The sequence below is a fragment of the Caloenas nicobarica genome, chromosome 3, assembly GCF_036013445.1.
Source record: "Caloenas nicobarica isolate bCalNic1 chromosome 3, bCalNic1.hap1, whole genome shotgun sequence".
Taxonomy (NCBI): Eukaryota; Metazoa; Chordata; class Aves; order Columbiformes; family Columbidae; genus Caloenas; species Caloenas nicobarica.
Window position 1 is genome coordinate 1,662,387 of NC_088247.1, and position 14,838 is coordinate 1,677,224.

A 14,838-nucleotide genomic window follows, 5' to 3' on the forward strand; every position below is an offset into this window, starting at 1 on the left:
GATGTTCACCGCAAGTGATGGTACAACAGCAGTGTGGACCAGCCCACGGCAACTCCCAAACACCATCTGATATGTCTTGGGGACACCTCTCAAGGAAGACTACCAAGGCAAACCCAACAGAGGGAAAGACAAATAACATTCTTTTATTATCTGGGGGATATTAGTTTGTAGAATGCTTGGAAGATATTTTTTTTTGCTTGATTTGCCTATGAGAAAATGAGGTTCCAGGCAAAATATTGTCCAGAAGAGTGTAAAAGCTACAGAAACCATCAGGGAGCCAGAACATCAAGCGGGAGACAAGTAGTTGGGAGGGACGGTGCTTTGTCTGTAATACATCTGCCTCTCCCATTCGCTGAACCATCTTTGAACTCATCTGCACACATGAAACACGAAAAAGGTAATTTCATTAAATATTCATCACCAAACACAATCAGGGCTGAGGCCAAGTCCCAGCCTCCATCTCTTGATCCTGCGAGGAGGCAAAGTCAGGAAAAAAGGAGGGTCACTTGCATCAGCTACGAATGGAAAATGAAAAGACAGCAACGATTAATCCAGAGTAAGGCAGTAAAAAAAGTCTTAAAATCATGTCTGATCATTCCTACAGACCACTTTTAGGGTGGACAGAAAACTCATCAGAAGTTCTTTGCCAGAGAAAGGACAGAAAAGTTAAAATGGAATGGAAAAATTGAAATCCTTCAGCTTTTAAAATGTTTAAATATTTTCATTTGGAGTATTACTATCGCAGCCAGCTAATGTCCACATGTGTGACACAACCCCTGCCAGGGAAGGCGAGGGCCACTTCAGACCTTCCTCCTTGTTTGCCCATGACACTGTCCCTGGGCTATGAATGCTGGGTCTCCTGGCCATCTCAGCATGTCCTGGCCATCTCAGCATCTCCTGGCCCTCTCCTCAGGGCCATCTCAGCCCCTTGGAGCCACTCAAGCACACCCCTGGGGTGGTGGGACCTTCAGTACCAAATACCTACGTGGCGATGTGAACTCTGCCAAGACCAGAGAGGTGCTCATCTTACAGCAGAAGAATTGGTCTGTCACGTCCCAGGTGGAAAACTCGTATAGAATTGCTGGTTCTTCTCTTCCCTCTAAAATACCATTGGGTTGGTAGCCAGAGACCTCAACATCACCATTCAACATCAGGTCCAGCCTCAGTGTGTGGCTGACTCCCATCACCAACTGGATTTATTCTCAAGCCTTGGGGATGCCCAAGCCTGCTGCTACCCGGTGAAACTGTGAGCCACATGTTTGTCTTTGCAAAGCCCTTCTCAGCAATCACCTCCATGTTTTCAGGAGAGCTTTCACCACTCAAACACTTGTTGAAGGTCTTGACACATCTGATGTTGGTTCCATTCTCTCCAAAGCAAGCAGGCAGCAACAGGCATGATGGCTCAGTCCCTCAGGGATCTCCAGCATCAGTTTTTTGCTCACAGCAAACTTTTTCCAGCCCTCTCTCCCTGGTGAAATGAAGAATGTCCCAGGCTCCTTCATGGGGAGAGGTGGGGCCGGAAAGTGCGTGGTCGAATCATCATGACCACCTTTCTCAGGGAGTAATAGTCTGTGTCCTTCCACGAGTACCACACGATACCGTCCGGCCCCAGGATCTTGCGGTTTTTAATGGAGTATCGGCCACCCTGTGATGCAGAGAAAGAAGGATGGTCAGGCATGGGAAACACATGGAAGCATCATCTGGATGGGAGCATCTGAAAACTGATTGCTCTGAGCAAAGAACTTAATGACATTGCAGTGAAAAGAGCAAGTAAAGCCCAACATTTTTCAAATGGTCCCAATGGAGCTGCCATCCATCCATCCATCCATCCATCCATCCATCCATCCATCCATCCATCTATCCATCCATCCCAGGCTGCATGAGTCACCCATACCACAAGTTTCCACCGTGTGGTCCCAAACCCCAGTGTACTGAGGTGTCTTAAAAAACATGTCTGGCCCATGGCACTGAACAGGCTGGATTGCCTCAGTGCCTGGAGAGCAGAGGTTGGTCAAGCCAGGAAAGATTGCTATGATATGAGGACCAACAGTCTCCTCCAGCGCTTGGATCTTGTGTACTAATACCTGCATCCTCATCCTTCCACTTTACTTTGTAGTACAACCCACTGAGTTTGAAGAAACAGCACCTTGCATCCTCATCCCTCCACCTTACCTTGTAGTACACCCCGTTGAGGTTGGAGAAGAAGCACTGGTGGTACCACCAGCCTCCATGGGAAATCTCGGCGCAGATGTTCCCCGAGTCGGGTGTGCTGAAGCTCCTCTTGTTGTGGTACCAGGCAAAGGAATCCTCCACCGTCCCGCTGAACCCATCCACATGCAGGCGGTAGTAGTTTGCCTCGTCCTCAATGCTGCAAGCAAGGAAGGTTGGACTTTTTAATGGGGAGTGTTTGAGTCCCCTGTCCAACCTGGATCCTGCATTCCTGGTGTGGACACTTAGCAATCATCGAGCTGCTCTGGCCAGGCTCCCTGCTGTGATTCATCACCTCTAAAAGCCAACGATGATGTATTTTTCCCTTCTGTGGGATGTAGATGATTTTGTAATGACTCAGGGCACTTGTTATAGGGCTGAACTGGGCAGAACGTGACTCTAAAACCACAACAAAGGACCGTGGCAGCTTTGGCAAGAATGTCCCTCTAATTACACAGCCCTGCCTCCTCTCCACATAACAAGCATTCCACTCATCACCTAGACTGAGCTAATTAGTAACCTGGCCCTGGGCTAGCAAAGGCTGAAGGTCACTGCCACTACACATGACGTCTGAGGAGAAAAATTGGGGTGACCATTCATAGAATCATAGAATGTCCTGAGCTGGAAGGGACCCACAAGGATCATGGAGTCCAGAGCACACATTTGCTGGTGGAGGATGCTCCATGACACATTCAATGTTTGTTTCGTTTTGTTTTGTTTTGTTCTGTGTTTTTGTTTTGTTTTGTTCCGTGTTTTTGTTTTGTTTTGTTTTGTTTTGTTTTCCAGCAGTTTTGGGGTCTACTCAAAGCCCTCAGGCTTCAAGTGTCCCCAGGGTGCAGTGCTCCCTTGAACATCCTCCCATGGTGGATTCCTCCACAGTCACCCATAAACATTTCCAGTAGAGACAGTGAAGGAGTTAATTTGGGACAGATCAGGTCATCCCGGATTAAGAAAGGATGTGGCTGATGTGGTATGGATAAATAAAACACCAGAGGAGAGGAGGAGCTATGCACACCAATGGACACTACGTCAGGCCCAGCAAGTAAAAACCACAAGTAAAGAGGGTGAAAATCAAAACACGACTCTAAACCAGGAACATGCTGGAGGACCTGCCCAGCAAGACCACGGGATTCTAAACTATTTTTGACACAGAGGTTGATAATTTCAGCAGAAACGAAACCCCTAAACAGCTTGGGACTGTCCATTGGGTCCTACAGCTCCCTTCCCCTGGGGCTGTGGATGTTGGCCATGGCCAAACAGGGCTGCACATTCTCTAGCTCACACCCAGGCTTCAACCCGGAGCAAAAATTGGTCATCAAATCCAGGTGGGGAAGGAAGGATAGACAGCCTGAGCCCAGTCTAAAAAGCTCCCTAGATACAATCATTCTGGCCTAAACAGGGTTCCCATGTCTGAAGGTCTCCCATCATTGAGCAAGTTGCATCTATGAGAAGCAGGGAAGGCCACCCCACTTTCTACCTGAAGACCTGGTAGAAGGCGTGCTTGTGCTTGCTGTTCCAGTCCTCCAGGTCGATGCGCAGAGAGTAGTCCCCTTGGCTTGTCATCTTGTGGATGTTCTCATTGCCCAACCAGAACTCGCCGTTGAGGTCCCCAAAGCCCTCCTTGTACTCGTTCCAGGTCCGGTTGAAGTCAACTGAGCCATCCTGACGCCTCTGGATGACTGTCCAGCCCCCACCTGCCAGGAGAGAGACGAGGTAAGATGGGAGTCTCCAGAGAGCATCCAAGGTGTCCCAGACAGACCCCTTAGTGGTGCCACCTCTGAGGATCCATCTGCAGCTCAGCAAGGTGTCTCCTTGTCAATCCTCCTCCCACCAAGTGGCAAAATACAGTGTTGGTTGCTGCATGGGGATAATGTAATGCCCGTCATAGCTCACAGAAAAGGGCTCCTACCTCTCCCATGTTGGTTCATGGTGATGTTCCCCTGTTGTCTGTCCCAGATCTGGTTTTAAATGAGAGGGAGATGGTAGTTCTTGGGAGGCAAATGTTTGGGGACTGGAACAAACTAGAGATCCTGGAGTTTGGAGATTATTATGTACTGTTCCTGCAGCACCACCAAGGCACACAAGCTCTCCCAGTATTGTCTCACTGTGTCCATCTGCTCTCCCATCTGTCCAAATCTCTCTTTTCTCTCATTTTATTCCAATATTGAAAGCTTGGGGGGGAGACAGGGGACTGGGACAGTCTTTTTGTTTGCTGTTTGTACAGTCTGTCACTCTACAGTGTCCAAGATTGTGTTGATGGTCGTGCAAATAATAGTGATGACATAACAGTGACCACATTGTCTGAACAGCCTGTTTCTTAATGAGCACATGCATCCCAAAGCTGCAACCGCCTGTAGATAATACAACAGGGGAGATATGTACATGTGGGGAGCTGAACCCCTTCCTCCAGCATGGGATGTGTGGATGTGAGACATCCATCCAAGCAGCAGCAGGTCCATGGGGCAAGGAACTGACGATCCACCACCCCGTTTCCCTGATAATTGCCATTATTCTTCCAAAACTCGAATGTCACAAACGAATTTTGTCAGTGAGTTTACACCTTGGGATGACAGTAGTGCGCTCCAGATGGATTTTTAGACAGCAAAGGTGTGGGAGGTCACCTGCTCCCTCATTTACACTCCAAAATACCTGTGGGAGAGGATCTACCTCCCCTCTCCTCACATCAGCACAGCTGCAAGTAGTGGTTGCCCACACATGGACCTCAACTACCCACAGATGCTCCAGATACCTCCCAGTGACCAGCTGCCACTCCAGGAGGGCTTCTTTTTCTGCAAATCTTGTGATGTATCCACTAATGTGCTGCAAATGTCTTGGATGCATGAGGACATCTCAAAGAACATTAAACATCTGTATTTATGCAACTATATCCTATAATGTCTGATTTGAACTATTCATCCAAACCCCTTCTATAGCCAGCAAAGAGGATAAGTCCTCTGTCCCTGGAGAAGAGCCCTACTGGAGATGCTGCCCTCAAAATAATTCAGATATAAGATGCAGCTCTCAGATGAGACAAATCCCACCCAAAGCTCTGCTGGAAGATGTTGTAGGTGTGTCCTGCAGTACCTTCAGTGTCCATCTCACACAGCACTTCAATGGGCATTCCTCCGACCAAGGGCATGATGCTGTAGACCCCAGAGCGCCGGAGCCCGTTGTAGTAAACGGAAGCACAGTCAATGGGGCAGCTCCTGACGTGCTTCACCTCTGAGTGAAAAAGCAGAGAAACACGGCATTTAGTGCACGGTGTGGAGAAAAGGGCTCACAAGCAATGCTGGTTTTGATTTCATGCAATCGTAATGTGGAGCTGGACAAATAATCCTGGATTCAGAGCTTCTCCTGAAGCTGAAAACCTCTGCAGCAGGCTGGCTTCACACCTGAGTGAAGTGGCTTCTTAGTGATAAGGTTCATTAGCACAGACCTGCACTGAAGGATGATGTGGTTGAGGGATGATCTGCAGTTCAATGCCAACCTGCTTGTCAGAGCCTGAGCTGGTCCCTGAGAGTGTCTCACCATCCGTGGAGAGACAAAGAAGCCAACGAGGGACAGGACTATTCTCTTAGGAAGCGTGGAAGCCATCCCAGAGATGTCCATTGCCCTGAGGAGCCCATCTGGATGTCTCAGAAAGGCAGGTTGGGTGAGACAGAATATTAGAATCATTTCTGGCTGGAAAAGACCCTCAAGATCATCAAGTCCAGCTGTTAATCCAGCCCTGGCACTGCCCCATGTCCCTGAGAACCTCATCTCCGTCTGTCCAACCCCTCCAGGGATGGTGACTCCACCACTGCCCTGGGCAGCCTGTTCTAATGCCCCACAGCCCTTTCCAGGAAGAAATTTTTCCTAATATCCAATCAAAATAGGTCTCTAGATAGGACTCGTGGCCAATGCAAAGGGGATTTAAAGCAGTTTTCCCACACCCTTTCCCTACAACCCGCCTCAAGGGAGGCTGTAAGGGCAAAGCATCCCCCCCAGCCAACCCCAGCAGGTCCCCATCACCTGGATGGTGCATCTCCTCCTGCAGCCTCATCTCGGCAGGGCTGAGGCAGGTGGGGTTGCGCCAGGCCCAGTCGGTCAGGACGGAAATGTTGTTTATCTGTGCCTGCATGTCGTAGAGCAGCGTGGCCTGGATGTGCTGCAGGGTGCTGGCCTCGCTGTACCGGTGCTCCAGGTCTTCCACCCGCTGAGCCAGGCTGCGGTTCCGGCCGATCGCCTCCTCATGCTGAGGGGAGGGAGAAAGGTGGGATGGGGGGATGCCTGGGGACTGGGTCATGGTCCCAGGAACTCCCCAGGGATGGCCAGCGGGTGGAGGGAGGGGATCCTGCCCCTCTGCCCCGCTCTGGTGAGACCCCCCTGCAGGGCTGGGCCAGCTCTGGGTCCTCAGCACAGGACACACATGGACCTGCTGGAGAGCGGCCAGAGGAGCCCCAGAAATGACCCGAGGCTGGAACAGCTCTGCTGGGAGGACAGGCTGAGAGAGCTGGGGGGTTCAGCTGGAGAAGAGAAGCTCCGGGGAGACCTTAGTGCAGCCTTTCCAGACTTAAAAGGGGCTGATAAGAAAAATGGGGACAGACTTTAGAGCAGGGTCCATTGTGATAGGGCAAGGGGTGATGGTTTTAAACTAAAGGAGGGAGATTCAGGCCGGACATGGGGGAGAAATTGTCTGTGCTGAGGGTGGTGAGAGCCTGGCCCAGGTTGGCCAGAGAGGTGGTGGCTGAACCATCCCTGGAGACATCCCAGGCCAGGCTGGACGGGGCTCTGAGCAACCTGAGCTGGTGCAGATGTCCCTGCCCATGGCAGGGGGGCACTGGGGGAGCTGGGAAGGGCCCTTCAACCCAAACCATCCTGTGACTCAATGATTCTATGGGCAGGCAGGGGAGCAAGAAGGCAGAGAGGCAGAGGAGCACTTGCTGCCTGCTCTCCATGGAGACCAAGGGTGGTGCCTGCACCCTCAGCCTCACCCTGCAACCCTGCACCAGCCCCTAGCCCATCGTGGGAGCCACAGGCAGCTTAATATTCAGGTGCAGAAAGGCCACACACAGGCAAGCCCAAGTTTGCAAGAGCAATGCAAGAGTATAGGGTTCCTCTCCAAACACCCTCCAGTCTGCAGCCCATCGCAACATGGATGTGCTTTATACATATTTAGCAACCACTTTTGCAGTTTCCTTCCAAAAAGCTGTCTGATCTCCCCTTGAACTATGTGATATTTTTATAACATTATAAGGTTCTCCACAGACTATCAGAATGTATCATGGTGAGCCATCTCCTGCTCTTTGGGCAGCCGCTGGTGCCCGGTAAATAGCAATGACAACAACCATGCTATGCAAGGAGTGGGTGTGATACAGGACCCCAGCTCCTTTCGTGACCCTTTTGCTGGTTGTTTTTGTGACAAGCGGTTTCTAGTCCTCTGCAAAATGACCATGCAAGGTGGCTGGAGATGCTCACAGCTCGTATCAGGAGATGGAAGACCTAGAGCCCCAGCAGCACACACCGGACATGCCCCAGACACACAGTCACTGCAGACTCGCTCGTCTCTCTTGTTCAGGGCTCCATGTCCATTAGATGGCAGAGCAGACCTTAAACAGCACCTCCAAAATCCCACAGCAGCCTGGGAGACCTCCCCACCTCCCCTGGACAAGGCAACAGCTCCACACCTTCTCCCCAAACCCTGCCCAGGGTCCGGCAATCCTGGACCCCCACCTGCAGCGAAGGGATGTTAGTTCTGCACCAGCACTGCCCTTCCCTGTCCCCTGATGGGGACATCTCTTCCTCCATCACCCACTCCGTGTTGCTGCCTCAGGCTCACGAGCCACCCCAAAGCCTCTGAAAATAAATTAGTTTATTTTCTCACCTCCCCATCCCCAGCATCAGGGGTAAATCTGGATTTTCAGGTGCCTGTGCAAGCTTGTGGCTTGTTAAGTATCCTTGGGGACACAGAGATCTGGCACTTGGCTCATCAGTACCTGCAAAACCACAGTGGTGCTGTCGAGGGTCGGGGATTTCCTCCACCTGAAGGGGTTTGCGTGCCCAGAGCATGTTTTCTTCCCTTCCAGCTTCTCCCAGAACCCAGCCCAAACCTCAGTCCCCATGTCCTGCCAGGACACGTTGCATCTTGCTGTTCCCAGGAGGTGGCATCACCACCGCTGAGTTATTGTACCAATAACTAACGGCAACTCTATAATATCCTTCCCACTGCCCGCATGACCCTGCTAAAAGCCCACCAAGCTTTCCCCCATCCCCAAATCCAGATAGGAAAAGGTAGCAAAGTGGGGATTATGGCATGTAACGGCACTGTGTTTTCCTTCCCAGCCTTGCAATGTCTCCAGCTCTAACATAAATCTGCTGTCCCCCCCACCTGCTCTGTGAGCTGTGACTGATACAGGCTTCTTCCAGCTCCCTTCACCCACGCATCAGCTCTCTGCGTAAACCCTGTGATGCTTTCTCCCAGACAATCCCCTCCTCCACAGCTGATACTTCTGGTTTTTTTTCTTTTTTTCCTGCTGCTGATTAAAACCAGCACAGCCAGACCCCCACCAAAATGCCCTGATGCTGCTCCCTTCACTGCATCCCTCTGCTCCAGTGGGACTGGGATGTATTTTTGCACCATGGGGTCCTGTGCGTGTCCCAGGTGTGCAAATGCAATAGTGCTGCAAATGCACAGGGAGGGCTGGACGATGAGAGTCCTTTTGCTCCCTAAATCGTGTTGGAAGGAGGGAAGTGGGATGTGAAGAAAGGACATAGATGGGGCAAATTCATCTTTATTGTTCTCAACAACTGCCTGAAAGGAGGCTGGAGCCAGGGGGGGTCGGGCTCTGCTCCCAAGGAACAAGTCATAAGGTGAAATGGCCTCAAGTTGCGCCAGGGGAGGTTGAGGTTGGATGTGGGGAACAATTTCTTCCCCAAAGGGCTGTGGGGCATTGGAACAGGCTGCCCAGGGCAGTGCTGGAGTCACCATCCCTGGAGGGGTTGGACAGACGGACATGAGGTTCTCAGGGACATGGGGCAGTGCCAGGGCTGGGGGAATGGTTGGACTTGATCTTGAGGGTCTTTTCCACCCAAAATGATTCTGTGATTCTGTGACCCAACTTAGGTGTCCCCGTCAACCTGAGAGGAGCTGTGACCTTGAAGAACCTCTTGCTCTCAGCTCAGAGAGACGTCTCCGCTTGGACAGACCAGCCCACGCCGAGCTCCCAGATAAATCCTGATGGCAAAGCCCAGGGAGACCAACCAGCAGCAGCCAGAGGCTAATTTATGAAGACGGATTAAGGGAGCAACAGCTCCTTGGTGGGAGGAATGGAAATGGAAGAGACGTACCCATGCTGACACAGCGGGGAGATGCGAGGCGATGAAGCATCTTCCCAGACTGGGCACAGGTGCTGGGAAGTGGCCAGACCAACACAGAGGGAAAACTCCTTATGGGAGCATCCCAAAGCCAGCAGGGAGCAGAGACAAGCAGCTCAGCAGCTCTTGCTGCCTCTGGTTCTGTCTGTTTGATTATAAATCCCTGCTCAGCAGGCAGCTTTGCTTCATGCTTTCCCCCACTCTGGTGCCACATTCATTTTCATTAGCTGAACTCTCCAGATTTGTTTTACCTCTTTCTTCTTCTAGGCTTCCCATCCCTTTGTTTTTTTAGATTAATGGGAAAAAACCCTGACGTTGGAAGAAATGGCTGGAGGTCTCCAGCCCACCCGCCTGCAGAGAGCAGGGCCAATTCCCAAGCTGGATCCTGTTGCTCAGGGGCCTTTTCCAGTCGAGGTCTGAAACTTTATAAATGATCTCAAAAGACCTCAGAGGATAGAAACACAGGATCATTTTGGTTGGAAGAGACCCTCAAGATCATTGAGTCCAGCCATAACCCACCCCTGGCACTGCCCCATGTCCCTGAGAACCTCATGTCCGTCTGTCCAATCCCTCCAGGGATGGTGACTCCAGCACTGCCCTGGGCAGCCTGTTCCAATGCCCCACAGCCCTTTGGGGAAGAAATTGTTCCCCACATCCAACCTCAGCCTCCCCTGGCGCAACTCGAGGCCGTTTCCTCTGCTCCTGGCGCTTGTTCCTGGGGAGCAGAGCCCGACCCCCCCTGGCTCCAAGCTCCTTTCAGGCAGGTCAGAGATCAGAAGGTCTCCCCTCAGCTCCTGTTCTCCAGCTGAACCCCCAGCTCCCTCAGCCGCTCCCATCACACTTGTGCTCCAGCCCCTCACCAGCTTCAGGATGTTCCCCTCTTGAGTGCCCCAATATCTTGGTGGCACAGATGTTGTTGACACTGTCCACAATGTATGAAGCACTTGGAGACACTTTAGACAGGACCTGGGACATGGCTGCTCCAGGACACCTGGGTCCACCCCATGTCCCCCTGCTCTCCTTGTAGGGTGAGGACACCAGCAGCATTCCAAAACAGACACATCTCCCTCAAAGCTGCTCACCTGGGCTCCTGTTGAGGTGAAACAAGCTCTCCCAATTCATCTCACCCTCCAGGAGACATCCAAGAGGTCCTAGCAGCATCTATGTCTACATTCACTGTTTAGATCCCTATGAGATCAGTTGGATCTCATAGAGACCCTTGCATGGAAGTGGGCATGAGAAATTCCCCTGGTTTGGTGCTGCTCCAGAAGTACCCTCATACACCAGCTTCTGTGCAGCTGTGAGACAAAGCAGGTGAGCCAGGGTATGATGTGAGAGCATCCACAATCTAAGGATGATTCAGTACAAAAAAAAAAACCCAAACCAGCAAGTAGCAGGGAAATGGATAACACAGTTAAAAAAAATAAAAAATAAGTCATAGAAATTTCCAGGAGGGTGACAGAGAGACAACAAGAGCAGAAGCTTCAGCCACTGCTGATGGGCCAGTAAGGGACCTGCTGGGACATGGCCTTGAACAGGGCCCACCTCAGCCCTGCAGCACATAAGAAGGGGGAAACACAATTATCAGGAGTATTATGGGCTTCTGTGTCTGTGTGAGACTATTGCGGAATCATAAAATGGCTGGGGTTGGAAGGGACCTTAAAAATCAGGTATTTCCAGTCCCTGCCATGAACAGGGACATCTTCACCCAGTTCAGGTTGCTCAGAGCCCTGTCCACCCTGGCCTGGGATGTCTGCAGGGATGGGGCATGGGCACATTCATGTCTATGTGCATATATATATATATATATATGCACGTGCATATATATGTGTATGTGCTTGTATGAGGGGTCTAAACGACAGCGGCTGGAAAGACCTGGAGTGTTTCTATTTCCCCAGTGAACTTAATTGTGTGTATAAGTTGCTAACAAATGTCAAGATGGACCAGCTGGTGAACAGGAGGAGACCAGCAGGGTGAGGAGGTGCAGGATCTGGGCATGGATAAGAGACCAACTGAGAGCCTGTGCTCCACATCTAATTCCTCCTCCTGAACACCGAGTGTCCTGTTTGAGGCCATCAGCTCAGGTCCCTCTACAGCCACCACCAGGCAACCAGCATCTCCAGAGGGAGATTCGTCCTCCTGCCTCCTCCCTCTGACTCTGAAGAGACCCTGCCACAGACGACTTTGCCCTTAGATGGGTCATTTCAGACCCTGGAAATAAAGAATGCATTAAGAGCATGAACGCTGCAGGGAAAACCTTTAGTGTGTTACCATCCATCTCCCTCCTTGACTCTGAGCTGGAGACGTCGGTGAAAGAGCTGCAGGTCCAAGGAGCATCAGGAGTGTGTTTTGGGGCCAGTGCAGGGAACTGGGGTTGGGGAAGGAGAGATTAAACAGTCCAAAATGTCATCAGGGGATGGATGTGGGAAGTCAAGAGACCAAAGACCTGTTGCACCAGCTTGTCCCAGTGCAAGCGCAAGGAGAAAATGGGAAAGTGGGTGAGAAGATGGGGACAAGGGCCAACATGAGAGGAGGGACCCTGGGTGGGGGGCATCAAGTGGGTCTGCCTGAGCAGGAGCACCCATCCTGACTCACATACCCCCCTCCCTTCCTCTGCCAGCCCAGGAACAGCTTGCACCCACGGAGACATCCACGGCACAGCCGCCCACCCAACAGTGTGACCATCAAACAGCCCTGCCGCCTCAGCACAGCCTTGCTTTCCCCACGGGGCTGCTTGAAAGAAATTTTCCAAACAGGGACTCCAAGGGTGAGGATGAGAAGAAGCCAAATAGAGAATAAACCACCTCCAGAGCTCAACCATGTCAGACCTCACCTCCTCCAAGGGCAAAGACAAAGGTGCTGGTCACCCAGCAGTCTCAAGGCTCTTCCATTGCTGCTGGACGTTCTGCACGTCTCTTCAACAACCCCATGAGACATCTTAGATGGGAAATTACTCCTATGGCCAGAAAAACACACCCTGATCCCTCCCTGCTCCTGGTTAAAACCCTGGGCAAGCTGCTGCTTGCTGCTGCTGACAGCCAAGCCAAGGGTTTGCTGGGTAAAATCATGAGGCAATGCCAAACCTCTGAGAGCTTCAGAGGTGCCAAACGAGGTTGGAAAAAATGTGTTAGTGTGAAGCTTCAGGCTGTGAGGCTGGTGAATGGAGCTGGGGTGGGATGAGTGCCACAGAATCATAGAATCATTTTGGTTGGAAGAGACTCTCAAGATCATCGAGTCCAACCATTAACCCAACCCTGGCACTGCCCCATGTCCTTGAGAACCTCATCTCCGTCTGTTCAACCCCTCCAGGGATGGTGATTCCACCACTACCCTGGGCAGCCTGTTCCAACACCTGACAACCAGAAAGGAGATTCCAGGAAGGGTGCCACGGGCTGAATGTCAGGTCTTCTCCTTCTCAGCCATGGCCATCAGAGATATGGTCCTTCACTGGCCACCCAAAACTCCAGGTCTAGCCCTGGATCCCGCTATGGGCAGTGGGACGGATCAGCAACCCCTCCTAGGCAGGCTCAAAGATAGCACAGATAAAACACCAAAGGGTTTGTGGCTAATGCTAAGAAAGATCAGCCCTGGAAGGCTTCTGGACCACGGCAGGAGGAGCAGCTGGGGTTTCATGGATATCCCAGCCGTGGTCAGAACAACACCACATGCTTCACCAAGTGTCCTCCTGCAACTGCTGGGAGCTGGAAGGGACCATGAGGAGGGACCAGGGACACCTGTGAAGGGGGGTTCTGCGAAGGGCAGCCCTTTACCTGGAGCTCAAGGACTTTGATGCGGTGCCGATGGTTCCTCAGCTCCTCCTGTAGCTCTGAAATCAGTTCCCGCAGCTCCAGAACTTGCTGCTTGCGCTCTTCGTTCTCATGGAGCCAGTAGGACACCTCATCAGTGCAACGAAACATGTCTGGGCATCGCTGCTCGTCCCCCTGGGGCAACGTGGCCACGATCTTACAGCGGCCATTGGGCAGGACCTGGTTGCTGTACTCGCCGCACTGGATCAGGCCCGTGCTCTCCTGGGGACCCTCGTGGTCTCTGTACCCAGCGGGCAGGGACTTCTGCAGCGAGCGGCTGCTCAGCGTGGCCACCAGGATGAGGGACAGCAAACCCACCCTGGTAGAGCTGGTGCTGGAACAGACCTCCATCAGGCAGGTGAGGATGGTCCCCGGGGATGAGCCCACGTGTCTCATCATCAAACACCGTCAGGGGGAAAGTGGGAGATCCCCAGGACATAACATCGGGTCTTCTCCTGAGAGTCAGTGAGTGACATTGCAGCTGTATGGGAACAGAGCATCAGTATGGATCCCAGAGCTCCCACCAAGGGGGTCGCTGCAGGCAAAGGACCTGCCTGTCCCCGTAAAGCATCCTCCTTGGTGTCACCCTGTGGCCACCAAGCTGCTACCAGCTCTGGTGGGAGATCTTCCACTGTCCCAGCCAGGCTCCACCGGCTTTGTGGGCTGCGTTTCCCCTCCTGGTTGGCTTGGAGGGTGCTGAGGTCTGGTTGGGGGTGGTCAGCCCCTTGGGCAGGGCTTTCTGCCCATGCAGGACCATGCACGGGAAGGAGGTGGCTCTGTCAGATGGGGCATCTCGCTACATCATCACTCCCTGAAATGGGAACCAGAGCAAGGAGACAGGTGTTAGAAAGGAAGGATGAGCAACCAACCCTCCTCATCATGCTGCCCACCCACAGCCACTTTCTCTGGCCCCTTCCAGCCATCCACACAGTCCAGGCACACAGGGCACAGATTTGGGGCTCACTCCATGTCCATGTGTATGACTTTTCTTGGCAGATGGAACTACAAATGGAATTAAAAAGTGAATGCTGGTCATCTACATGGGCAGCCCAGATCACCAGCTCAACCCTGGGCAGGGTTAGACCGCCCTGGGGCAGTCTGGATGGACCCTGGCTGTTGGGTGATTGTCCCAGGTGGTCTCAGGTCCAAAGAGGGGGCGGGGGATGGAGGGGTAGTGGCCAGGTCACCATCCAGGTGAGAAAAATATATTACTTGATCCCTTTTATCCAGAGCCCCATCCCTGGAGACATCCCAGGCCAGGCTGGACGGGGCTCTGAGCAACCTGAGCTGGTGCAGATGTCCCTGCTCATGGCAGGGGGGGCACTGGGGGAGCTGGGAAGGTCCCTTCCCACCCAAAATATTCTGTGATTTAGACAAATCGAGTTCCCCTTGCAGCCAGAGCTGCTCTCTGATCCCTGTCTCACATCAGGGCTCCCAGCCACGGCATCACCCTCTGGGTCTGCTCCCAAGG

At 52.3% G+C, this 14,838-nt stretch overlaps 1 protein-coding gene across 1 annotated transcript; it reads right to left on the bottom strand.

Annotated features, from left to right (window-relative positions):
- Positions 1 to 1,498: 1,498 nt before the first annotated feature.
- On the bottom strand, positions 1,499 to 13,763 carry LOC135986487 (angiopoietin-related protein 7-like). The gene is made up of 6 exons (XM_065630451.1): positions 13,332 to 13,763; positions 6,220 to 6,442; positions 5,293 to 5,430; positions 3,686 to 3,902; positions 2,173 to 2,368; positions 1,499 to 1,645 (listed from the first exon to the last, which is right to left on the bottom strand). Exons 1-6 carry the CDS (start codon positions 13,761 to 13,763, stop codon positions 1,499 to 1,501), a joined length of 1,353 nt encoding a protein of 450 aa, XP_065486523.1.
- Between the last annotated feature and the right edge of the window lie 1,075 nt (positions 13,764 to 14,838).